This window comes from Rana temporaria, chromosome 9 (assembly GCF_905171775.1).
Source record: "Rana temporaria chromosome 9, aRanTem1.1, whole genome shotgun sequence".
In the NCBI taxonomy this organism is placed as follows: Eukaryota; Metazoa; Chordata; class Amphibia; order Anura; family Ranidae; genus Rana; species Rana temporaria.
The window spans coordinates 183,621,619-183,648,202 of NC_053497.1; the positions used below are offsets into that span (position 1 = coordinate 183,621,619).

General features: G+C 50.6%; 1 protein-coding gene across 1 annotated transcript in view; it reads right to left on the minus strand.

The window, feature by feature from the left end:
• Positions 1–26,584, minus strand: part of LOC120914376 (connector enhancer of kinase suppressor of ras 2-like) — a 304,346-nt gene that overhangs the window by 14,448 nt on the left and 263,314 nt on the right. Inside the window, exon 13 of the mRNA XM_040325061.1 lies at positions 21,539–21,778. Coding sequence (XP_040180995.1) covers positions 21,539–21,778 — 240 coding nt within the window. The remainder of the gene's footprint in view (positions 1–21,538; positions 21,779–26,584) is intronic.

The window sequence follows — 26,584 nt, forward strand, 5'->3', positions numbered from 1 at the left end:
GCACATGCAGGAACGTATCTCGAGGACGTTTTTGGGGTGTGAAGAAGCCCTTCGAGTTTTTGGGAATCACTGATCTGCAATAAGTATGTAGCCAGTGAAGTCAGAGGGACTGCAAAATGTATTGCTGCCTGACACAGCCAGGCAAACTGCATTTTCGGTGAACGCATTTTCCTTTTCAGTCACGTCATTCTTCCAGTATTCTGCATGGAGGAGGGGCTCAGAGAACGGGGGCGGGGTGATGGGCTCAGAGAACGGGGGCGGGGTGATGGGCTCAGAGAATGGGGGGCGGGGTGATGGGCGGGAATTTTACCTTCCTCATCGATGTGTTTCCCTGACGCTCCACCGCAGAACTCGAATATCTGGAAGAGGAAACAAATCTTCAGAATAAAGAGATTTCATACAATGTAACAAGTCAGGCTCCACCCACAAGTGATCTCCCCGTTATAGGCGGAGTCTATTACGGGAGGGGGGCAAAACACCCCCCCCCCCCCAATGTGCCATAAAAACCAGCTCAGCTCTCCCGTCTGATCAATGTTTATAAAGCATACACAGTACACAGAGCACACCCAGCATACACAGTACACAGAGCACACCCAGCATGCACAGAGCAAACCCAGCATACACAGCGCACAGAGCATACACAGAGCACACCCAGCATACACAGAGCACACCCAGCATACACAGAGCACACCCAGCATACACAGAGCAAACCCAGCATACACAGAGCACACCCAGCATACATAGTGCACAGAGCACACCCAGCATACACAGAGCACACCCAGCATACACAGTATACAGACCACACCCAGCATACACAGAGCACACCCAGCATAAAAACAGTACACAGAGCACACCAGGCATACACATAGCACACCCAGCATACATAGTGCACATAGCATACACAGTACACACCCAGCATACACAGTACACAGAGCACACCCAACATACACAGAGCACACCCAGCATACACAGAGCACACCCAGCATACACAGAGCACACCCAGCATACACAGAGCACACCCAGCATACACAGAGCACACCCAGCATACACAGAGCACACCCAGCATACACAGAGCACACCCAGCATACACAGTACACAGAGCACACCCAGCATACACAGAGCACACCCAGCATACACAGTACACAGAGCACACCCAGCATACACAGTACACAGAGCACACCCAGCATACACAGAGCACACCCAGCATACACAGTACACAGAGCACACCCAGCATACACAGAGCACACCCAGCATACATAGTGCACAGAGCACACCCAGCATACACAGAGCACACCCAGCATACACAGTATACAGACCACACCCAGCATACACATAGCACACCCAGCATAAAAACAGTACACAGAGCACACCCAGCATACACATAGCACACCCAGCATACACAGAGCACACCCAGCATACATAGTGCACATAACATACACAGTACACACCCAGCATACACAGTACACAGAGCACACCCAGCATACATAGTGCACATAGCGTACACACCCAGCATACACAGTACACAGAGCACACCCAACATACACAGAGCACACCCAGCATACACAGAGCACACCCAGCATACACAGTACACAGAGCAAACCCAGCATACACAGTACACAGAGCATACACAGAGCATACACAGTACACAGAGCACACCCAGCATACACAGAGCACACCCAGCATACACAGAGCACACCCAGCATACACAGAGCACACCCAGCATGCACAGAGCACACCCAGCATACACAGAGCACACCCAGCATACACAATATACAGACCACACCCAGCATACACAGAGCACACCCAGCATACACAGTACACAGAGCACACCCAGCATACACAGAGCACACCCAGCATACACAGAGCACACCCAGCATACACAATACACAGACCACACCCAGCATACACAGAGCACACCCAGCATACGCAGCGCACAGAGCACACCCAGCATAAACAGTACACAGAGCACACCTAGCATACACAGAGCACACCCAGCATACACAATACACAGACCACACCCAGCATACACAGAGCACATCCAGCATACACAGAGCACACCCACCATACAAAGTACACAGCACCCAGCATATACTGTACACAGAGCACATATACAATACACAGAGCACACATCATACACAGCACATGCAGCATACACAACAGGATACATAGTACAGAATGCCCACAGCATACAGAGTCCCCAATATTCACAGCACAGAGCACACAACACACATCATCCACAGCACAGAGCACACCACACATCATACACAGCACAGAGGACACATGGGGCTTGGGGTCCATGCAGCACCCACAGTGCAGTGATCATAATTGATACATATTGATAACTCCGTATTTACAGTAAATAAGTTTGTATTGAGGAAAGTGTTGTGTCCCCCATAATACCGGATAGTGGGGGGATGGGTGGTACTCAGATTGTGTCCCCCATAATGTGGATGGCGGGGGATGGGTGGAACTCGGATTGTGTCCCCCATAATAGCGGATGGCGGGGGATGGGGGGTACTCGGATTGTGTCCCCCATAATACCGGATGGTGGGGGATGGGGGGTACTCGGATTGTGTCCCCCATAATACCGGATGGTGGGGGATGGGTGGTACTCGGATTGTGTTAGTGAGGAGTCATAACGAATCAGACAGATTTCTGAACCCGAACGTTTATAAATCCGATCCCTGGACAGCAGAGACCACCATAAAATCCAATGACAGCTGTGCCCCCCCCCCCCCCACACACACAGGCCCCGGATGGGAGCTCATCACTCCAATCAATAAATAGGATAGAGAATAGAAAGACGATTGGATTACCTCTCGGTGTCTCCCCCGATCGTGTCCGTCGCTCTCTGGAAAACATAAAATGAAGAACGATCAGCAATGTGAGGAGAGAAGAAAAGAGAAGAAAAAGTGAAGTGAGACAACAAAATGGTGAGAAGATTGTGACAGAGGAGCGCTGTGCGCGTCCAGGAAGTGCCAGAGAGCGTGTGACCACACGAGGCTGATCTGTGTGCGCAACCAGCCAGGGCCACACGTCTGCAATCCATCTCCCCTTACCAATTCGTTTTTAGATTAAATTCGACAGAAACATCCAAATTAATGAAATAATCTTTTGTGGAGGGCAAAAAACAAATTTTCAGAAAGAACGAAAATCCTAAAATTTAGAAAATTCAAAAATCCAAAGAATTCGTGAAATTGATGACATTCCGATCATTGGCCCAGATTCAGTAAGCAATTGCGCCTGCGTAACCATAGTTACGCAGCGCAATTGCTGACTTGCGCCGGCGTAACGTGTTCTCCTGATTCAGAGAACTCGTTACGCCGACTGCAGCCTAAAATCTGTGTGGCATAAGGCTCTTATGCCCGCATATCTTAGGCTGCATTCTTGCGTTGGCCGCTAGGGGGCGCTCCCATTGTGGTCAGCGTATAGTATGCAAATTGCATACTAACGCCAATTCACAATGTTGCGCAAGCCCTGCGTACGCAAGGTACGGAGTTTCCGTACGGCATCTTTAGCGCAAGGCTGCCCCTTCTAATAGCAGGGGCAGCCAATGCTAAAGTATACCCGCCGTTCCCGCGTCGTGAAATTTGAATTTCACGCCGTTTGCGTAAGTGATACGTGAATGGCGCTGGACGCCATTCACGTTCACTTGGAAGCAAATGACGTCCTTGCGACGTCATTTGCCGCAATGCACGTCGGGAAAGTTTCCCGACGGCGCATGCGCTTTACGATCGGCGTGGGATAGCGCCTAATTTAAATGATTCCCACCTCCGGCGGGATCATTTACATTGCGCGCGCTTACGCCGGGCAATTTTGCCCGCGCGCCCTCGCAATTTACGGAGCTACTGCTCCGTGAATCGAGGGCAGCGCAAAATATTTGCAGGGGCGCAGGGCAAAATCGTTGTCCTGCGCCTCCGCAAATAGAGCGCAGATCTCTTTGAATCCGGGCCATTGTGTTTTCCGTATTTTCTATTCTAATTAAATTAACTTCTATTATAGTTTTTATTATTATTATTATTATTATTATTATTATATAATACATTATTAAGTTATAGGTATTGGAATTTCCTTTCAAATTATAACTAAATTAATAAGTATAATTATACGTTTATTTAGGACGGAGGACGATCGTGGAGGGCGGGGTTGGAGCACGGGGGACGGAAGACGGGGGGCGGAGGACGATCGCAGAGGGCGGGGGATGGAGGGCGGCTGCAGCAGCACCACTGTGCTAGATAGAGAAGAAATGTGAGAAGAGGAACCAATTGTGTCCAGACAGCAAAACTCCGCTGAGTGTCCGACACTCATCACCACAAATCAGAGAACTAAAAATATACAACGTATCACTCCGACAATATATATATGTTGTGTATACAATATCTGACAAAAGTAAGAAGAAAAGATTTACACAAATGAGACGGAGGGGTGTACTTTTTTTTGTCAGCTACTGTGTGTAGAGGAATGATCTTCTTTTGAAGGACCCCATCACTTCCAGGTGTCGGTGATGTCACCACTCCCAGAGGCACACGGTACTTCAGCCAACAAACCTTACAGCTGGAGACAAACCTAAACCTCAACCTGAGTCCCAACCTGAACCCCAACCTGAGTCCCAACCTGAACCCCAACCCGAGCCTAAACCTCAACCTGAGTCCCAACCTGAACCTCAACCTGAGTCCCAACCTAAACCTCAACCTGAGCCCCAACCTAAACCTCAACCTGAACCCCAACCTGAGCCTCAACCTGAGTCCCAACCTAAACCTCAACCTGAGCCCCAACCTAAACCTCAACCTGAGCCCCAACCTGAGTCCCAACCTGAGTCCCAACCTAAACCTCAACCTGAGTCCCAACCTGAACCTCAACCCGAGTCCCAACCTGAACCTCAACCTGAGTCCCAACCTAAACCCGAGTCCCAACCTGAACCCCAACCTGAGTCCCAACCTAAACCTCAACCTGAGCCCCAACCTAAACCTCAACCTGAGTCCCAACCTGAACCTCAACCTGAGTCCCAACCTAAACCTCAACCTGAGCCCCAACCTAAACCTCAACCTGAGCCCCAACCTGAGTCCCAACCTAAACCTCAACCTGAGTCCCAACCTGAACCTCAACCCGAGTCCCAACCTGAACCTCAACCTGAGTCCCAACCTAAACCCGAGTCCCAACCTGAACCTCAACCTGAGTCCCAACCTGAACCCCAACCTGAGCCTCAACCTGAACCCCAACCTGAGTCCCAACCTAAACCTCAACCTGAGCCCCAACCTAAACCCCAACCTGAACCTCAACCTGAGTCCCAACCTGAACCCCAACCTGAGCCTCAACCTGAGTCCCAACCTAAACCTCAACCTGAGCCCCAACCTAAACCTCAACCTGAGCCCCAACCTAAACCTCAACCTGAGCCCCAACCTGAGTCCCAACCTGAGTCCCAACCTAAACCTCAACCTGAGTCCCAACCTGAACCTCAACCCGAGTCCCAACCTGAACCTCAACCTGAGTCCCAACCTAAACTCGAGTCCCAACCTGAACCTCAACCTGAGTCCCAACCTGAACCTCAACCTGAGTCCCAACCTGAACCCCAACCTGAGCCTCAACCTGAGCCTCAACCTGAACCCCAACCTGAGTCCCAACCTAAACCTCAACCTGAGCCCCAACCTAAACCCCAACCTGAACCTCAACCTGAGTCCCAACCTGAACCCCAACCTGAGCCTCAACCTGAGTCCCAACCTAAACCTCAACCTGAGCCTAAACCTCAACCTGAGCCCCAACCTAAACCTCAACCTGAGCCCCAACCTAAACCCAAACCTGAGCCCCAACCTAAACCCAAACCTGAGTCCCAACCTGAACCTCAACCTGAGCCCCAACCTAAACCCCAACCTGAGCCTCAACCTGAGTCCCAACCTGAGTCCCAACCTGAACCTCAACCTGAGCCCCAACCTGAGTCCCAACCTGAGTCCCAACCTAAACCTCAACCTGAGTCCCAACCTAAACCTCAACCTGAGTCCCAACCTAAACCTCAACCTGAGCCCCAACCTGAGCCTCAACCTGAGTCCCAACCTGAGTCCCAACCTAAACCTCAACCTGAGCCCCATTAAAACCTCAACCTGAGCCCCAACCTAAAGCTCAACCTGAGTCCCAACCTCAACCTGAGCCTCAAACTGAGCCCCAACCTGAACCTCAACACGAGTCCCAACCTGAACCCCAACCTAAACCTCACCCCGAGCCTAAACCTCAACCTGAGTCCCAACCTAAATCCCAACCTAAACCTCAACCTGAGCCCCAACCTAAACCCCAACCTGAGCCTCAACCTGAGCCCCAACCTAAACCTCAACCTGAGCCCCAACCTAAACCTCAACCTGAGTCCCAACCTAAACCTCAATCTGAGTCCCAACCTAAACCCCAACCTGAGTCCAAACCTAAACACCAACTTAAACCTCAACCTGAACCTCAACTTGAACCTCAACCTGAACCCCAACCATGAGTGTCCGATCTCGGATATCACTTCTGTAGTGGAAATGTCTTCATGGTTTGGAGGAACTTCTCCCCAGAACAGATATATTTCTGTTACATAATATTTCCCTCCTGACTCAGCCCTTTCCAGATCTGTACAGAGGAAGACGCGATCCGCTGGCCGAGTTCATGGAAAGTGAGCGACACAACCTGATTGGTATTTTCAGGAAGAAAACCCAGATTTCGATTTTTTCTTAAAGGGGAAGCGCGGTGCATTACCAGCCGGCACACATCTTCCCTTCCATACTCTTATCTGTGTTTTTTGGTCAGGAGTTGGTGAAGGTGATCTGGTTCCATGTGGGCTGGATGTGAATATTATCCAGTAAAAATGTTACAGGAATTCTGTCTTTGAAATCCTAGACCTGCCGGGATTATCTGTGCGTCTATGGTATGCTCCCGGTTCTGACCCCGTGGAATATTGGGGTTGGGGCTCGGTCCTGCCTTTTTCAATGCTGGAGAGTCGTTGTGTGATGAAATTGGTGAGCAGAATATTGATGTCATATCTTCTTGTAGAAAACTTTATGCTTTTGTCAAATTTATTATACAGTGGAACCTCGGATTACGAGGATAATCCCTTCCAGGAGAATGCTTGTAATCCAAAGCACTCGCATATCAAAGCGAGTTTCCCCATAGAAGTCAATGGAAACTAAAATAATTTGTTCCGCATTGACTTTTATGGCATGCAATACCGCATGTGGCCAGAGGTACGTTTGCAATTTTTTTTAGGACGTATGTCTTACAATCAGAGTCCATAAGTCATTAAAGTGGTCCTGGTCATTACATCTTGTCAAAGTGAAAATTCTCTATTTTGGCGGACCGGCAAGGGCGTATCCCCTACGTTTGCAATTTTTTAAGGACGTATCTCTTACAGTTGCAATTTTTTTTTAGGATGTATCTCTTATGTTTAGGATTTTTTTAGTCCTCAAGTCGTTAAAATTGTCCTATCATTGTTCTGGGACCCCCAGGTGTCAGTGTCTGTGTTCCTGGATCCACTTTGTCATTCGTCAAAGTGAAAATTCTCTATTTTGACGATCTTTTTTAGGACGTATCCCTTACGTTTGCAATTTTTTTTTTTTTTTTTAGGACATATCTCCTACATTTGCTATTTTTTTTAGGACATTCAGGAGTTTTTTTAGGATGTATCTCTTACGTTCAGGAGTTTTTTTAGGATGTATCTCTTACGTTCAGGAGTTTTTTTTAGGATGTATCTCTTACGTTCAGGAGTTTTTTTAGGACATTTCTCTTACATTTGCAATTTTTTTTAGGACATTCAGGAGTTTTTTAGGATGTATCTCTTACGTTCTGAACCCTCAAGTCGTTAAAATTGTCCTATCATTGTTCTGGGACCCCCAGGTGTCAGTGTGTCATTGTTGGTGTTCCTGGATCCACTTTGTCACTCGTCAAAGTGAAAATTCTCTATTTTGACGATCTTTTTTAGGACGCATCCCTTACGTTTGCAATTTTTTTTAGGACATATCTCTTAGGCCCCGTACACACGATAGAATCCATCCGCAGATAAATCCCAGCAAATGGGTTTCTGCGGATAGATCCTATGGTGTGTACACGCCAGCAGATCTTTTTCCGCGGATAAATCTCCCCTGGGATGGATTCCAGCAGATCGGATATTTGCTGACATGCACAACAAATCCATCTGCTGGAATCCATCCCAACGGATGGATCCGCTCATCTGTACAGACTCACCGGATCCATCCGTCCAAAGGGATTCCCCGCACGCGTCGTAATGATTTGACGCATGCGTGGAATTCCTTATATGACAGCGTCGCGCCCGTCGCCGCGTCATAATCGCGACGACGGCGCGACACGTCATCGCCAGAGGATTTCCGCGCGGATTTCAATGCGATGGTGTGTACACGCCATCGCATAGAAATCTGCAGAAATCCTCGAGAGGATTTATCCGCGGAAACGGTCCGCTGGACCGTATCCACGGATAAATTCTCTCGTGTGTATGGGGCCTTACATTTGCTAGGACATTCAGGAGTTTTTTTTTAGGACATATCTCTTACGTTCGGGAGTTTTTTAAGATGTATCTCTTACGTTCAGGAGTTTTTTTAGGACATATCTCTTACGTTCAGGAGTTTTTTAGGACATATCTCTTACGTCCAGGAGTTTAGGACATATCTCTTATGTTCAGGAGTTTTTTAGGACATATCTCTTACGTTCAGGAGTTTTTTTAGGACATATCTCTTGCGTTCAGGAGTTTTTTTAGGACATATCTCTTACGTTCAGGAGTTTAGGACATATCTCTTACGTTCAGGAGTTTAGGACATATCTCTTATGTTCAGGAGTTTTTTAGGATGTATCTCTTACGTCCAGGAGTTTTTTTAGGACATATCTCTTGCGTTCAGGAGTTTTTTTAGGACATATCTCTTATGTTCAGGAGTTTTTTAGGACATATCTCTTACGTTCAGGAGTTTAGGACATATCTCTTACGTTCAGGAGTTTAGGACATATCTCTTATGTTCAGGAGTTTTTTAGGACATATCTCTTACGTTCAGGAGTTTTTTTAGGATGTATCTCTTACGTTCAGGAGTTCTTTAGGACATTTCTCTTACGTTCAGGAGTTTTTTAGGACATTTCTCTTACGTTCAGGAGTTTTTTAGGATGCATCTCTTACGTTCAGGAGTTTTTTAGGACATATCTCTTACGTTCAGGAGTTTTTTAGGACATATCTCTTACGTTCAGGAGTTTTTTAGGACATATCTCTTACGTTCAGGAGTTTTTTAGGACATATCTCTTACGTTCAGGAGTTTTTTAGGACATTTCTCTTACGTTCAGGAGTTTTTTTAGGACATATCTCTTACGTTCAGGAGTTTTTTAGGACATTTCTCTTACGTTCAGGAGTTTTTTAGGATGCATCTCTTACGTTCAGGAGTTTTTTAGGACATATCTCTTACGTTCAGGAGTTTTTTTAGGACATATCTCTTGCGTTCCGAACCCTCAAGTCATTAAATCGGTCCTGCCAGTACATTTCAGCAAAGTAAAAACTTATTTTGGCTAATCCTTCTTTAGGACGTATCTCTTATTCCTCACACTACACACACATGACTGGTCCCCGATCAGATCTCATCCTAGGTGACCGGACTCGTCCTTCTACACATGGAAAGGCTTCGGCCCGGGACAGAATCTTCCGGCAGGTCCTCCTAGGAAGGCCTCCGAGTTTTTATTATCAGGAAAGTCTTCTGAGGGAGTCGGTGATATGTGGCGGCTATTAAGCTCGGGGGCTCCGGGGGTCACAGCGGCCCATAAAGATGGAAGATTCTCCAGGATTAAAATGTTTCCATAATAATGATAAGTTTCCAGTGAAGTCGTTGCCGAGCCGTCCGCCGTTACGAGTCTGACCTTGCTGCGGTAAATCGGATTTTTATGACGGCAGTAAAAGGAAGATTCCAGATCTGATATTCTGGAGAAGAGATGCGAGGATCTGCGAGCTCAGCGCTCCCTATAGAGGGGTCCATGGCGGGTATATTGTTATAGGGAACAAATAAAATATATACAATGTAACACGTGTGTCCCATTTGGTCCATAGCTGAAGGTCTTGGTCCATGCAGGGGCCGTGCGTGAAGGTCTTGGTCCATGCAGGGGCCACATCTGACGGTCTTAGTCCATGCAGGGGCCATATGTGAAGGTCTAGGTCCATATGTGAAGGTCTTGGTCCATGCAGGGGCCACATCTGAAGGTCTTAGTCCATGCAGGGGCCATGTGTGAAGGTCTTGGTCCATGCAGGGGCCACATCTGACGGTCTTAGTCCATGCAGGGGCCATATGTGAAGGTCTAGGTCCATATGTGAAGGTCTTGGTCCATGCAGGGGCCACATCTGAAGGTCTTAGTCCATGCAGGGGCCATATGTGAAGGTCTAGGTCCATATGTGAAGGTCTTGGTTCATATGTGAAGGTCTAGGTCAGTGTTTCTCAACTCCAGTCCTCGGGGCGCACCAACAGGTCATGTTTTCAGGCTTTCCATTATTGTGCACAGGTGATTTTATCAGTTTCACTGCCTTAGTAATTACCACAGCAGTTTGATCTGAGGGAAATCCTGAAAACATGACCTGTTGGTGCGCCCCGAGGACTGGAGTTGAGAAACACTGGTCTAGGTCCATATGTGAAGGTTTTGGTTCATATGTGAAGGTCTAGGTCCATATGTGAAGGTTTTGGTTCATATGTGAAGGTCTAGGTCCATATGTGAAGGTTTTGGTTCATATGTGAAGGTCTAGGTCCATATGTGAACCTAGACCTTCACATATGGCCCCTGCATGGACTAAGACCTTCAGATGTGGCCCCTGCATGGACCAAGACCTTCACATATGGACCTAGACCTTCACATATGGCCCCTGCATGGACTAAGACCGTCAGATGTGGCCCCTGCATGGACCAAGACCTTCACACATGGCCCCTGCATGGACTAAGACCTTCAGATGTGGCCCCTGCATGGACCAAGACCTTCACATATGGAAGATATTCACATCTGAAGGTCTTAGTCCATGCAGGGGCCATATGTGAAGGTCTAGGTCCATATGTGAAGGTCTTGGTTCATATGTGAAGGTCTAGGTCCATATGTGAAGGTTTTGGTTCATATGTGAAGGTCTAGGTCCATATATGAAGGTTTTGGTTCATATGTGAAGGTCTAGGTCCATATGTGAAGGTCTTAGTCCATGCAGGGGCCATATGTGAAGGTCTAGGTCCATATGTGAAGGTCTAGGTCCATATGTGAAGGTCTAGGTCCATATGTGAAGGTCTAGGTCCATATGTTAAGGTCTAGGTCCATATGTGAAGGTCTAGGTCCATGCAGGGGCCATATCTAAAGGTCTTAGTCCATGCAGGGGCCATATGTGAAGGGCATTTTAGGAAGTTAGGGCATCTAATCCAGGAGAAGGGAGGCCACACAGCCTGGCAGTAGGGCATGGCTTGGGTGTTGAGAACCATTGATGTAGTCAAACTTTTATAAGTAGGAGGCCACTATGGGAGGCAGGGTGACACCATGGGAGCTGGGAGAAATTGTGCCAGTCAGTGCCAACCAGTCCCACCTGCCAGTGTCAACGCCACTCAGTGCCACCTTTCAGAGCAGCCAACCAGTACCAACGCCTGCCACAGCCAATCAGTGGCACCAAAAAAAAAAAAGAAGAAAATAAAAATCGGCATCATATATCAGCTATTGGCCGTGCTGGTTTCTAAATATCGGCCAGAGAAAAACCCGTAACGGTCGACCTCTAATTGAGTTGAGCTGCCGTGTGATTGGCCGATTAGAAATTTGTGTCACCGAGCAACTGAACAGGTGTACCTAATAAAGTGGCCGCTGAGCAGATAATACGGCGTCCCTTTTAGGCGATTTTGCGATTCGTTTTCTCATTATTATTCAGAACGTTGTAACACATTTTTTTTTTTTTTGCACGCCGTCGCCGCCTGCAGCTTTCACAGAGGAGGGCGGCGGCGGCGGGTACCTGAAGGTTTCAGTTGTCTTTGATGTGGGGGTGTCGCTGGGGGGGAGGGGAGGGACAGGAAACGTCACAAATCTGCTGGTTTCGCTTCGCCGCGCAACGCAGAAAACAAGACAGGAAAGCGGCGGAGCGACATTGTGCAAACGCCAGCAGAGTGCGAGCTTAAAGGGGAAGTGCAACTGTGCAGGCAGACGACGGCCCGCCGAAGCAGGGTCCGGCACCGACGACTCGCACACAGCTCTGGGGGGGAGGGGGAGGAGGAGGAGGAGTAACGTTTTAGAAAAATTCAGAAAGTGAAAGCAATTATTGTAGGTTTGGGGAAGAGCGCCGCCCTGCTGTACAGGAAGAGCAAATTTCCCAGAAATAGAATTATTGCGAAACAGAAAAATGCAACTTCCCCAAAATGTCACCCGGAGGAGGAAAGCGCGTTCTATGAAGGGAACGCTTCCTGGTTCTGCACGCAATTCCTTTATTTCAATTAAAGAATAAATAAATACACACACACACAGTGTCTGACAAAAGTAAGTACACCCCTTGTATCTTTTCATGTGACAACACTGAAGAAATGACACTTTGTATCTACAATGGCCCAGATTCAGCTAGGGGCGCGCACTGATACGGCGGCGCAGCGTCTAGTTTTTACGCTACGCCTCCGTAAATTACTGGAGCTACGCTTCATTCACGAAGCATTTGCTCCGTAATTTGCGGCGGCGTTTCGTAAAAGGGGCCGGCGTAAGCGCGCGTAATTTAAATGATCCCGTAGGGGGCGTGGATCATTTAAATTAGGCGCGTTCCTACGCGCCGAACGTACTGCGCATTCTCCGTCGGGGAAATTTCCCGACGTGCATTGCGGTAAATGACGTCGCAAGGACGTCATTGGCTTCGACGTGAACGTGAATGGCGTCCAGCGCCATTCACGAACGAGTTACGCAAACGACGCAAATTTTGAAAATCGCAAAGCGGGAACGACGTCCATACTTACCATTGGCTGCGCCTCCTAATAGCAGGAGCAGCCTTACGGCGAAAACGACGTACGCAAAGGACGTAAAAAACGAGCGCCGGCGTGAGTATGTAATTTGCATACTCTACGCTGACAACTACGGGAACGCCACCTAGCGGCCAGCGTCAGAATGCACCCTAAGATACGACGGCGTAAGAGACTTATGCCAGTCGGATCTTAGGCTAAAGTCGGCGTATCTTGTTTTCTGAATACAGAAAGAAGATACGCCGGCGCTACTTAGCAATTACGCGGTGCATCTATGGATACGCAGGCGTAATTGCGCTCTGAATCTACCCCAATGTTGTGTAGTGAGTGTACAGGGGGGGAGGGATGTACACAGGGGGGGGGTGTACACAGGGGAGGGGGGGGAGGAGTGTACACGGGGGGGGGGGGAGGTGAGTGTACAGCTTGTATAACAAATAACTCAACACACAGCCATTCATGTCTAAACCCCGCTGGCAACAAAAGTGAGTACACCCCCTAAGTGAAAATCTCCAAATTGGGCCCCAAAGTGTCCATATTTTGTGTGGCCGCCATTATTTTTTTTAACGATTGTACCAGAAAAGTGTCCGCCATAATGTCGCCGCAGTCACGATAAAAATCGCTGATTGCCGCCATTGCTAGTAAAAAGGGGGAGCCAATGGCTGCGCTGCTATCAATCTATTCAATCAAGAGCCGAGAACCTCTGGGCAGAGGAAGTGCGCGTCTCCGCCATGGGAAATTCCAGGGCTCAGGTAAATAAAACAGGTGGGGGGGGGGCAGTCACTGCCAGGAGTTTTTTCACCTTAATGCATAGGATGGGGGACACGGATAGAATGAGGGGACTCTGATGGGGACACAGATAGAACAGGGGGAACGGGGCGGGGATACGGATAGAACAGGGGGACTGACAGGGACACAGCTGGAACGGAGGGACACGGATAGAACGGAGGGACACGGATAGAACGGGGGGACAGGGATAGAACGGGGGGACAGGGATAGAACGGGGGGACTCGGATAGAACGGGGGGACAGGGATAGAACGGGGGGACTCGGATAGAACGGGGGGACTCGGATAGAACGGGGGGACTCGGATAGAACGGGGGGACTCGGATAGAACGGGGGGACTCGGATAGAACGGGGGGACTCGGATAGAACGGGGGGACAGGGATAGAACGGGGGGACTCGGATAGAACGGGGGGACTCGGATAGAACGGGGGGACTCGGATAGAACGGGGGGACTCGGATAGAACGGGGGGACTCGGATAGAACGGGGGGACTCGGATAGAACGGGGGGACTCGGATAGAACGGGGGGGACTCGGATAGAACGGGGGGACTCGGATAGAACGGGGGGACTCGGATAGAACGGGGGGACTCGGATAGAACGGGGGGACTCGGATAGAACGGGGGGACTCGGATAGAACGGGGGGACGCGGATAGAACGGGGGGACGCGGATAGAACGGGGGGACGCGGATAGAACGGGGGGACGCGGATAGAACGGGGGGACGCGGATAGAACGGGGGGACGCGGATAGAACGGGGGGACGCGGAAAGAACGGGGGGACGCGGATAGAACGGGGGGACGCGGATAGAACGGGGGGACGCGGATAGAACGGGGGGACGCGGATAGAACGGGGGGACGCGGATAGAACGGGGGGACACGGATAGAACGGGGGGACGCGGATAGAACGGGGGGACGCGGATAGAACGGGGGGACGCGGATAGAACGGGGGGACGCGGATAGAACGGGGGGACGCGGATAGAACGGGGGGACGCGGATAGAACGGGGGGACGCGGATAGAATGGGGGGACGCGGATAGAACGGGGGGGACACGGGTAGAACGGGGGGACACGGGTAGAACGGGGGGACACGGGTAGAACGGGGGGACACGGATAGAACGGGGGGACACGGATAGAACAGGGGGGACTGTGACACGGATAGAACAGGGGGACTGTGACACAGATAGAACGGGGGGACTGTGACTGCGACACGGATAGAACGGGGGGACACGGATAGAACGGGGGGACTGTGAATGTGACACGGATAGAACGGGGGGACTGTGAATGTGACACGGATAGAACGGGGGGACTGTGACTGTGACACGGATAGAACGGGGGGACTGTGACTGTGACACGGATAGAACGGGGGGGACTGTGACTGTGACACGGATAGAACGGGGGGACTGTGACTGTGACACGGATAGAACGGGGGGACTGTGACTGTGACACGGATAGAACGGGGGGACTGTGAATGTGACACGGATAGAACGGGGGGACTGTGACTGTGACACGGATAGAACGGGGGGACTGTGACTGTGACACGGATAGAACGGGGGGACTGTGACTGTGACACGGATAGAACGGGGGGACTGTGACTGTGACACGGATAGAACAGGGGGACACGGATAGAACGGGGGGACTGTGACTGTGACACGGATAGAACGGGGGGACTGTGACTGTGACACGGATAGAACAGGGGGACACGGATAGAACGGGGGGACTGTGACTGTGACACGGATAGAACGGGGGGACTGTGACTGTGACACGGATAGAACGGGGGGACTGTGACTGTGACACGGATAGAACAGGGGGACACGGATAGAACGGGGGGACTGTGACTGTGACACGGATAGAACGGGGGGACGCGGATAGAACGGGGGGGCTGTGACTGTGACACGGATAGAACGGAGGGACGCGGATAGAATGAGGGGACGCGGATAGAACGGGGGGACGCGGATAGAACGGGGGGACAGGGATAGAACGGGGGGACAGGGATAGAACGGGGGGACTCGGATAGAACGGGGGGACTCGGATAGAACGGGGGGACTCGGATAGAACGGGGGGACGCGGATAGAACGGGGGGACGCGGATAGAACGGGGGGACGCGGATAGAACGGGGGGACGCGGATAGAACGGGGGGACGCGGATAGAACGGGGGGACGCGGATAGAACGGGGGGACGCGGATAGAACGGGGGGACGCGGATAGAACGGGGGGACGCGGATAGAACGGGGGGACGCGGATAGAACGGGGGGACGCGGATAGAACGGGGGGACGCGGATAGAACGGGGGGACACGGATAGAACGGGGGGACACGGGTAGAACGGGGGGACACGGATAGAACAGGGGGGACTGTGACACGGATAGAACAGGGGGACTGTGACACGGATAGAACAGGGGGACTGTGACACAGATAGAACGGGGGGACTGTGACACAGATAGAACGGGGGGACTGTGACTGTGACACGGATAGAACGGGGGGACACGGATAGAACGGGGGGACTGTGAATGTGACACGGATAGAACGGGGGGACTGTGAATGTGACACGGATAGAACGGGGGGACTGTGACTGTGACACGGATAGAACGGGGGGACTGTGACTGTGACACGGATAGAACGGGGGGACTGTGACTGTGACACGGATAGAACGGGGGGACTGTGACTGTGACACGGATAGAACGGGGGGACTGTGACTGTGACACGGATAGAACGGGGGGACTGTGACACGGATAGAACGGGGGGACTGTGACTGTGACACGGATAGAACGGGGGGACGCGGATAGAACGGGGGGGGCTGTGACTGTGACACGGATAGAACGGAGGGACGCGGATAGAATGGGGGGACGCGGATAGAACGGGGGGACGCGGATAGAACGGGGGGACAGGGATAGAACGGGGGGACAGGGATAGAACGGGGGGACACTGATAGAACACGGATAGAACGGGGGAACAGGGATAGAACGGGGGAACAGGGATAGAACGGGGGAACAGGGATAGAACGGGGGGAACAGGGATAGAACGGGGGGACACGGATAGAACGGGGGGACACGGATAGAACGGGGGGACAGGGATAGAACGGGGGGACTCGGATAGAACGGGGGGACTCGGATATAACGGGGGGACACGGATAGAACGGGGGGGACACGGATAGAACGGGGGGACACGGATAGAACGGGGGGACACGGATAGAACGGGGGGACAGGGATAGAACGGGGGGACTCGGATAGAACGGGGGGACAGGGATAGAACGGGGGGACACGGATAGAACGGGGGGACACGGATAGAACGGGGGGACACGGATAGAACGGGGGGACACGGATAGAACGGGGGGACACGGATAGAACGGGGGGACACGGATAGAACGGGGGGACAGGGATAGAACGGGGGGACAGGGATAGAACGGGGGGACAGGGATAGAACGGGGGGACACGGATAGAACGGGGGGACACGGATAGAACGGGGGGACTCGGATAGAACGGGGGGACACGGATAGAACGGGGGGACACGGATAGAACGGGGGGACACGGATAGAACGGGGGGACACGGATAGAACGGGGGGACACGGATAGAACGGGGGGACACGGATAGAACGGGGGGACTCGGATAGAACGGGGGGACACGGATAGAACGGGGGGACACGGATAGAACGGGGGGACACGGATAGAACGGGGGGACACGGATAGAACGGGGGGACACGGATAGAACGGGGGGACTCTCACTTGTTACACATCACACTGATCACAAAAAGCTACAAATAAATTGTATCCAATAATTTATAAAAACAGATTTTTTTTCAGCCCACAATATATACAATGTGGCCCCCAAACTGAAAAACGTGGGGCCCCCCCTTCTTTCCACCAAAGTGAATCTCCTCCTCCTTCAATCTCCGGATATTCAGAGATTACAAAGTAACAAGAAAAACACGAGAGGGGAAAATATTGTAGGAAGAAGTTCATATAAATAGAATATCGGGGGGAGGTCGGGGCGCCCCCTCAGTGTAGAAGGACAGAATGAGTCACTGCACCTGGCTGTGGGCGGGGATTCACTTCTGTGGGACTCCACCCCGACACCTCCCATCCATCCATCCATGTCTGTGGGGGGGTGTCTGTGTAACAAACTGTGGGGGCTGTGTAAAGGGGCCCAGAGGTATGGGTGCTGTGTGATGTAAAGGGGCCCAGAGGTGCAGGGTGCTGTGTAATGTAAAGGGGCCCAGAGGTATGGGTGCTGTGTGATGTAAAGGGGCCCAGAGGTGCAGGGTGCTGTGTGATGTAAAGGGGTCCAGAGGAGCAGGGTGCTGTGTAATGTAAAGGGGCCCAAAGGTGGAGGGTGCTGTGTAATGTAAAGGGGTCCAGAGGTGGAGGGTGCTGTGTGATGTAAAGGGGCCCAGAGGAGCAGGGTGCTGTGTAATGTAAAGGGGCCCAGAGGTGCAGGGTGCTGTGTAATGTAAAGGGGCCCAGAGGTGCAGGGTGCTGTGTAATGTAAAGGGGCCCAGAGGTGCAGGGTGCTGTGTAATGTAAAGGGGTCCAGAGGTGCAGGGTGCTGTGTAATTTAAAGTGGCCCAGAGGAGCAGGGTGCTGTGTAATGTAAAGGGGCCCAGAGCTGTGGGGTGCTGTGTAATGTAAAGGGGCCCAGAGGTGCAGGGTGATGTGTAATGTAAAGGGGCCCAGAGGTGCAGGGTGCTGTGTAATGTAAAGGGGTCCAGAGGTGCGGTGCTGTGTGATGTAAAGGAGCCCAGAGGAGCAGGGTGCTGTGTAATGTAAAGGGGCCCAGAGGTGCAGGGTGCTGTGTAATGTAAAGGGGCCCAGAGGTGCAGGGTGCTGTGTAATGTAAAGGGGCCCAGAGGTGCCGGGGCTGTGTAATGTAAAGGGGCCCAGAGGTGCAGGGTGCTGTGTAATGTAAAGGGGTGCAGGGTGCTGTGTAATTTAAAGTGGCCCAGAGGTGCAGGGTGCTGTGTAATGTAAAGGGGCCCAGAGGTGCAGGGTGCTGTGTAATGTAAAGGGGTCCAGAGGTGCAGGGTGATGTGTAATGTAAAGGGGCCCAGAGGTGCAGGGTGATGTGTGATGTAAAGGGGTCCAGAGGTGCAGGGTGCTGTGTAATGTAAAGGGGTCCAGAGGTGCAGGGTGATGTGTAATGTAAAGGGGTCCAGAGGTGCAGGGGGCTGTGTAATGTAAAGGGGCCCAGAGGTGCAGGGTGCTGTGTAATGTAAAGGGGTCCAGAGGTGCAGGGTGCTGTGTAATGTAAAGGGGCCCAGAGGTGGAGGGTGCTGTGTGATGTAAAGGGGTCCAGAGGTGGAGGGTGCTGTGTGATGTAAAGGGGCCCAGAGGAGCAGGGTGCTGTGTAATGTAAAGGGGCCCAGAGGTGCAGGGTGCTGTGTAATGTAAAGGGGCCCAAAGGTGGAGGGTGCTGTGTAATGTAAAGGGGTCCAGAGGTGGAGGGTGCTGTGTGATGTAAAGGGGCCCAGAGGAGCAGGGTGCTGTGTAATGTAAAGGGGTCCAGAGGAGCAGGGTGCTGTGTAATGTAAAGGGGCCCAAAGGTGGAGGGTGCTGTGTAATGTAAAGGGGTCCAGAGGTGGAGGGTGCTGTGTGATGTAAAGGGGTCCAGAGGTGGAGGGTGCTGTGTGATGTAAAGGGGCCCAGAGGAGCAGGGTGCTGTGTAATGTAAAGGGGCCCAGAGGTGCAGGGTGCTGTGTAATGTAAAGGGGCCCAGAGGTGCAGGGTGCTGTGTAATGTAAAGGGGCCCAGAGGTGCAGGGTGCTGTGTAATGTAAAGGGGTCCAGAGGTGCAGGGTGCTGTGTAATGTAAAGGGGTCCAGAGCTGTGGGGTGCTGTGTAATGTAAAGGGGCCCAGAGGTGCAGGGTGCTGTGTAATGTAAAGGGGTCCAGAGCTGTGGGGTGCTGTGTAATGTAAAGGGGCCCAGAGGTGCGGGTGCTGTGTAATGTAAAGGGGTCCAGAGGAGCAGGGTGCTGTGTAATTTAAAGTGGCCCAGAGGAGCAGGGTGCTGTGTAATGTAAAGGGCCCCAGAGCTGTGGGGTGCTGTGTAATGTAAAGGGGCCCAGAGGTGCGGGTGCTGTGTAATGTAAAGGGGTCCAGAGGTGCGGTGCTGTGTGATGTAAAGGAGCCCAGAGGAGCAGGGTGCTGTGTAATGTAAAGGGGCCCAGAGGTGCAGGGTGCTGTGTAATGTAAAGGGGCCCAGAGGTGCAGGGTGCTGTGTAATGTAAAGGGGCCCAGAGGTGCCGGGGCTGTGTAATGTAAAGGGGCCCAGAGGTGCAGGGTGCTGTGTAATTTAAAGTGGCCCAGAGGTGCAGGGTGCTGTGTAATGTAAAGGGGCCCAGAGGTGCAGGGTGCTGTGTAATGTAAAGGGGCCCAGAGGTGCAGGGTGCTGTGTAATGTAAAGGGGTCCAGAGGTTCGGTGCTGTGTAATTTAAAGTGGCCCAGAGGTGCAGGGTGCTGTGTAATGTAAAGGGGCCCAGAGGTGCAGGGGGGCTGTGTAATGGAAAGGGGCCCAGAGGTGCAGGGGGCTGTGTAATGTAAAGGGGCCCAGAGGTGCAGGGTGCTGTGTAATGTAAAGGGGCCCAGAGGTGCAGGGTGCTGTGTAATGTAAAGGGGCCCAGAGGTGCAGGGTGCTGTGTAATTTAAAGTGGCCCAGAGGTGCAGGGTGCTGTGTAATGTAAAGGGGCCCAGAGGTGCAGGGTGCTGTGTAATGTAAAGGGGCCCAGAGGTGCAGGGTGCTGTGTAATGTAAAGGGGTCCAGAGGTGCAGGGTGATGTGTAATGTAAAGGGGTCCAGAGGTGCAGGGTGCTGTGTAATGTAAAGGGGTCCAGAGGTGCAGGGTGATGTGTGATGTAAAGGGGTCCAGAGGTGCAAGGTGCTGGAACCCCACATCCCATCATTAACCGCCGACGCCCCCCCCCCCCTGGGCTGCTCAGTCTAAAGGTTAGACTCACATGGTAGAGGGGTACGGGGGGTGGGGGGGTGAGAAAGGTTGGTACTCACGTGGTAGAGGGGTACGGGGGGTGGGGGGGGGGGGTGAGAAAGGTTGGTACTCACGTGGTAGAGGGGTACGGGGGGTGGGGAGGGGTGAGAAAGGTGGGTACTCACATGGTAGAGGGGTACGGGGGGGTGGGGAGGGGTGAGAAAGGTTGGTACTCACGTGGTAGAGGGGTACGGGGGGTGGGGTGGGGGGGGGGAGGCACGTGGTAGAGGGGCACAGGGGTGGAGTGGGGGGGAGGGGTGAGAAAGGTTGGTACTCACGTGGTAGAGGGGTACGGGGGGTGGAGTGGGGGGGAGGGGTGAGAAAGGTTGGTACTCACGTGGTAGAGGGGTACGGGGGGTGGGGGGGGGGGGGGGGGGGGAGAAAGGTTGGTACTCACATGGTAGAGCGGTACGGGGGGTGGGGGGGGGGAGAGGGGTGAGAAAGGTTGGTACTCACATGGTAGAGGGGTACGGGGGTGGGGGGGGGGAGGGGTGAGAAAGGTTGGTACTCACATGGTAGAGGGGCAGGGGGGGGGGGGGGGGGGGGGAGGGGTGAGAAAGGTTGGTACTCACGTGGTAGAGGGGTACGGGGGGTGGGGTGGGGGGGAGGGGTGAGAAAGGTTGGTACTCACGTGGTAGAGGGGTACGGGGGGTGGGGTGGGAGGGGTGAGAAAGGTTGGTACTCACATGGTAGAGGGGTACGGGGGTGGGGGGGGGAGGGGTGAGAAAGGTTGGTACTCACATGGTAGAGGGGTACGGGGGTGGGGGGGGGGAGGGGTGAGAAAGGTTGGTACTCACATGGTAGAGGGGTACGGGGGGGGGGGGGGGGGGGGGGTGAGGAAGGTGGGTACTCACGTGGTAGAGGGGTACAGTGTTGCTGTCGGCCATGGAGAAGGTCATGGCGTCCTGTTGGGCCGGGTCCAGCCGCCCGCTGGAGGTTAGCATGGAAGGGCTGATGGGGTAACTGGGACTGCCCGGGTTCTTGCTTTTTTTCCGGGACCTCCGGCCCGTGTCCTTCTTGTTGTCTTTCTGGCTCAGCGGCTCCTCTTGGATCACCAGGATCTTATCATCGCTCAGATATCTCAGGAGAGAGTTCTCAGAGTCAGTGGAAGGAAAAGAGAGAGAAGAATAAGTACAATGTGTGTCCGGATCCTCCGCGCACCGCGCCACCAGAAACCCACAACTTCCGTCATCTTCCCTCTACCCACAGAGAGACAAGAGACAGAGCAACGAGACAGAGAGAGCCAAGAGACAGACAGAGAGACAAGAGACAGACAGAGAGACAAGAGACAGACAGAGAGACAAGAGACAGAGAGACAAGAGACAGAGAGACAAGAGAGAGAGAGCCAAGAGACAGAGAGCAAAGAGACAGAGAGACAAAAGACAGACAGAGAGACAAGAGACAGAGAGACAAGAGAGAGAGACAAGAGACAGACACAGAGACAGACAGAGAGACAAGAGACAGAGAGCAAAGAGACAGAGAGCAAAGAGACAGAGAGCCAAGAGACAGAGAGACAGGAGAGAGACAAGAGACAGAGAGCTAATGACAGAGAGACAGAGAGCCAAGAGACAGAGAGCCAAGAGACAGAGAGCAAAGAGACAGAGAGACAGGAGAGAGACAAGAGACAGAGAGCTAATGACAAAGAGACAGAGAGCCAAGAGACAGAGAGCCAAGAGACAGAGAACCAAGAGACAGAGAACCAAGAGACAGAGAACCAAGAGCAAGAGAGACAAGAGACAGAGAGCAAAGAGACAGAGAGCCAAGAGACAGAGAGCCAAGAGACAGAGAGCCAAGAGACAGAGAGCCAAGAGACAGAGAGCAAAGAGACAGAGAGCCAAGAGACAGAGAGCCAAGAGACAGAGAGCCAAGAGACAGAGAGCCAAGAGACAGAGAGACAAGAGACAGGAGAGAGACAAGAGACAGAGAGCTAATGACAGAGAGACAGAGAGCCAAGAGACAGAGAGCCAAGAGACAGAGAACCAAGAGAAAGAGAGCAAAGAGACAGAGAGCAAAGAGACAGAGAGCCAAGAGACAGAGAGCCAAGAGACAGAGAGCCAAGAGACAGAGAGCCAAGAGACAGAGAGCCAAGAGACAGAGAGCCAAGAGACAGAGAGCCAAGAGACAGAGAGCCAAGAGACAGAGAGACAAGAGACAGAGAACCAAGAGACCGAGAACCAAGAGAAAGAGAGCCAAGAGAAAGAGAGCTAAGAGAAAGAGAGACAAGAGACAGAGAGACAAGAGACAGAGAGCCAAGAGACAGAGAGCCAAGAGACAGAGAGACAAGAGACAGAGAGACAAGAGACAGAGAGACAGGAGAGAGACAAGAGACAGAGAGCTAATGACAGAGAGACAGAGAGACAGAGAGCCAAGAGACAGAGAACCAAGAGACAGAGAACCAAGAGACAGAGAGCCAAGAGACAGAGAACCAAGAGACAGAGAACCAAGAGACAGAGAACCAAGAGACAGAGAACCAAGAGAAAGAGAGCCAAGAGAAAGAGAGCCAAGAGAAAGAGAGACAAGAGACAGAGAGACAAGAGACAGAGAGCAAAGAGACAGAGAGCAAAGAGACAGAGAGCAAAGAGACAGAGAGCAAAGAGACAGAGAGCAAAGAGACAGAGAGCAAAGAGACAGAGAGCAAAGAGACAGAGAGCAAAGAGACAGAGAGCCAAGAGACAGAGAGCCAAGAGACTGAGAGACAAGAGACAGAGAGCCAAGAGACAAAGAGCTAAGAGACAGAGAGACAAGAGACAGAGAGCAAAGAGACAGAGAGCAAAGAGACAGAGAGCCAAGAGACAGAGCCAAGAGACAGAGAGCCAAGAGACAGAGAGCCAAGAGACTGAGAGCCAAGAGACAGAGAGCCAAGAGACAAGAGACAGAGAGCCAAGAGACAGAGAGCAAAGAGACAGAGAGCCAAGAGACAGAGAGCAAAGAGACAGAGAGCAAAGAGACAGAGAGCAAAGGGACAAGAGACAGAGAGCAAAGAGACAGAGAGCAAAGGGACAAGAGACAGAGAGCCAAGAGACAGAGAGCCAAGAGACAAGAGACAGAGAGCCAAGAGACAGAGAGCAAAGAGACAGAGAGCAAAGAGACAGAGAGCCAAGAGACAGAGAGCAAAGAGACAGAGAGCAAAGGGACAAGAGACAGAGAGCCAAGAGACAGAGAGCAAAGAGACAGAGAGCAAAGAGACAGAGAGCCAAGAGACAGAGAGCCAAGAGACAGAGAGCCAAGAGACAGAGAGCAAAGAGACAGAGAGCCAAGAGACAGAGAGCAAAGAGACAGAGAGCCAAGAGACAGAGAGCAAAGAGACAGAGAGCCAAGAGACAGAGAGCAAAGAGACAAGAGACCAAAAAGCCAGAGAGATCACATGATACAAATGATATAAATGGAGTAAAATAAGTATTTGATCCCCCAACCAACAATAATAATTCTCCATTGTAATCAATTGACATGTAAATCAAGAAAACTGTAATAGTTGCTATATATATATATATATATATGTGTGTGTATACTGTATATACTGTATATATTACCTCATATATTGCCGCAACTTGAGAGTTCAAAGTCGCACCCCATTAACTGCAATGGAACCGTTCTAATTGGCGCGACTCGAGGTTCCTGCACTAGTTTGGGGCGACTTCATCACAACTTGCATTGACTTCTGTTAGTGAAGTCGCAAGCGAGCCGCAATGAAGTCGTGTCGCAGTGTGAACCCGGCGTTAGGAGAGAATTTGAAGATTCAGAAATAATAACTAATAATAACCTAGCTATTACTAAAATATGAAATTCTAGGTATCGGGATTTCCTTTCAAATTTGGCGGTTAGTGAAACGTAACGAATATTATCCAAAATAACGAATTATCCGAAATAACGAATTATCCAAAATAACGAATTATCCGAAATAACGAATTATCCGAAATAACGAATTTATCCGAAATAACGAATTATCCGAAATAACGAATTAATCCGAAATAACGAATTTATCCGAAATAACGAATTATACGAAATAACGAATTTATCCAAAATAACGAATTATACGAAATAACGAATTATCCGAAATAACGAATTATCCGAAATAACGAATTTATCCGAAATAACGAATTTATCCGAAATAACGAATTATCCGAAATAACGAATTTATCCGAAATAACGAATTTATCCGAAATAACGAATTATCCGAAATAACAAATTTATCCGAAATAACAAATTTATCCGAAATAACAAATTTATCCGAAATAACGAATTATCCGAAATAACAAATTTATCCGAAATAACGAATTTATCCGAAATAACGAATTATCCGAAATAACGAATTATCCGAAATAACAAATTTATCCGAAATAACGAATTATCCGAAATAACGAATTATCCGAAATAACAAATTATCCGAAATAACGAATTTATCCGAAATAACGAATTATCCGAAATAACAAATTTATCCGAAATAACGAATTTATCCGAAATAACGAATTTATCAGAAATAACGAATTATCCGAAATAACGAATTTATCAGAAATAACGAATTATCCGAAATAACGAATTTATCCGAAATAACAAATTATCCGAAATAACGAATTTATCCGAAATAACGAATTATCCGAAATAACAAATTTATCCGAAATAACGAATTTATCCGAAATAACGAATTTATCAGAAATAACGAATTATCCGAAATAACGAATTTATCAGAAATAACGAATTATCAGAAATAACGAATTTATCCGAAGTAACGAATTATCCGAAATAACGAATTATCCGAAATAACGAATTATCCGAAATAACGAATTATCCGAAGTAACGAATTTATCCGAAATAACGAATTATCCGAAATAACGAATTATCCGAAATAACGAATTTATCCGAAGTAACGAATTTATCCGAAATAACGAATTATCCGAAATAACGAATTATCCGAAATAACGAATTTATCCGAAATAACGAATTTATCCGAAATAACGAATTATCCGAAATAACGAATTATCCGAAATAACAAATTTATCCGAAATAACGAATTATCCGAAATAACGAATTATCCGAAATAACGAATTTATCCGAAATAACGAATTATCCGAAATAACGAATTATCCGAAATAACGAATGGCGCATCTAAACAAGTGGAATGTAACTAATAATAATTGTTTTATTAATATTATTTATTATTGGATGCGGCATTCGTTATTTCGCATTCATTTCGTTACGTTCAACAGACAGTGGCCCAGATTCAAGAAGCTATTGCGCCCGCGCAACCATAGGTTGCGCGGCGCAATAGCTGTTTTGCTCCCGCGTAGCGAATGCCCCTGATTCAGGAACATCGCTACGCGGACTGCAGCCTAGGATATGACAGACATAAGCCTCCTTATGCCTTCATATCTCAAGCTGCATTCTTGCGTTGGCCGCTAGGGGGCGCGGCCATTGTGATCGGCGTATAGTATGCAAATTGCATACTACCACCGATTCACAAAAGTTGCACGGGCCCTGCGCACGCAAGGTACGGAGTTTCCGTACGGCGACTTTAGCGCAAGGTTGCTCCTGCTAATAGTAGGGGCAACCAATGCTAAAGTATAGCTGCGCTTCCCGCTCGTGAAATTTAAATTTCACGTCGTTTACGTAAGTGAACCGTGAATGGCGCTGGACGCCATTCACGTTCACTTAGAAGCAAATGACGTCCTTGCGACGTCATTTGCCGCAATGCACGTTGGGAAAGTTTCCCGACGGAGCATGCGCTGTTCGCTCGGCGCGGGAGCGCGCCTAATTTAAATGATTCCCGCCCCCGGCGGGATCATTTACATTAGGCAGCCTTACGCCCGGCTATTTAGCATATCGCCCGCGCAATTTACGGAGCTACTGCTCCGTGAATCGCGGGCATATCAAAATATTTGCGTGGGCGCAGTGCAAAAATCGTT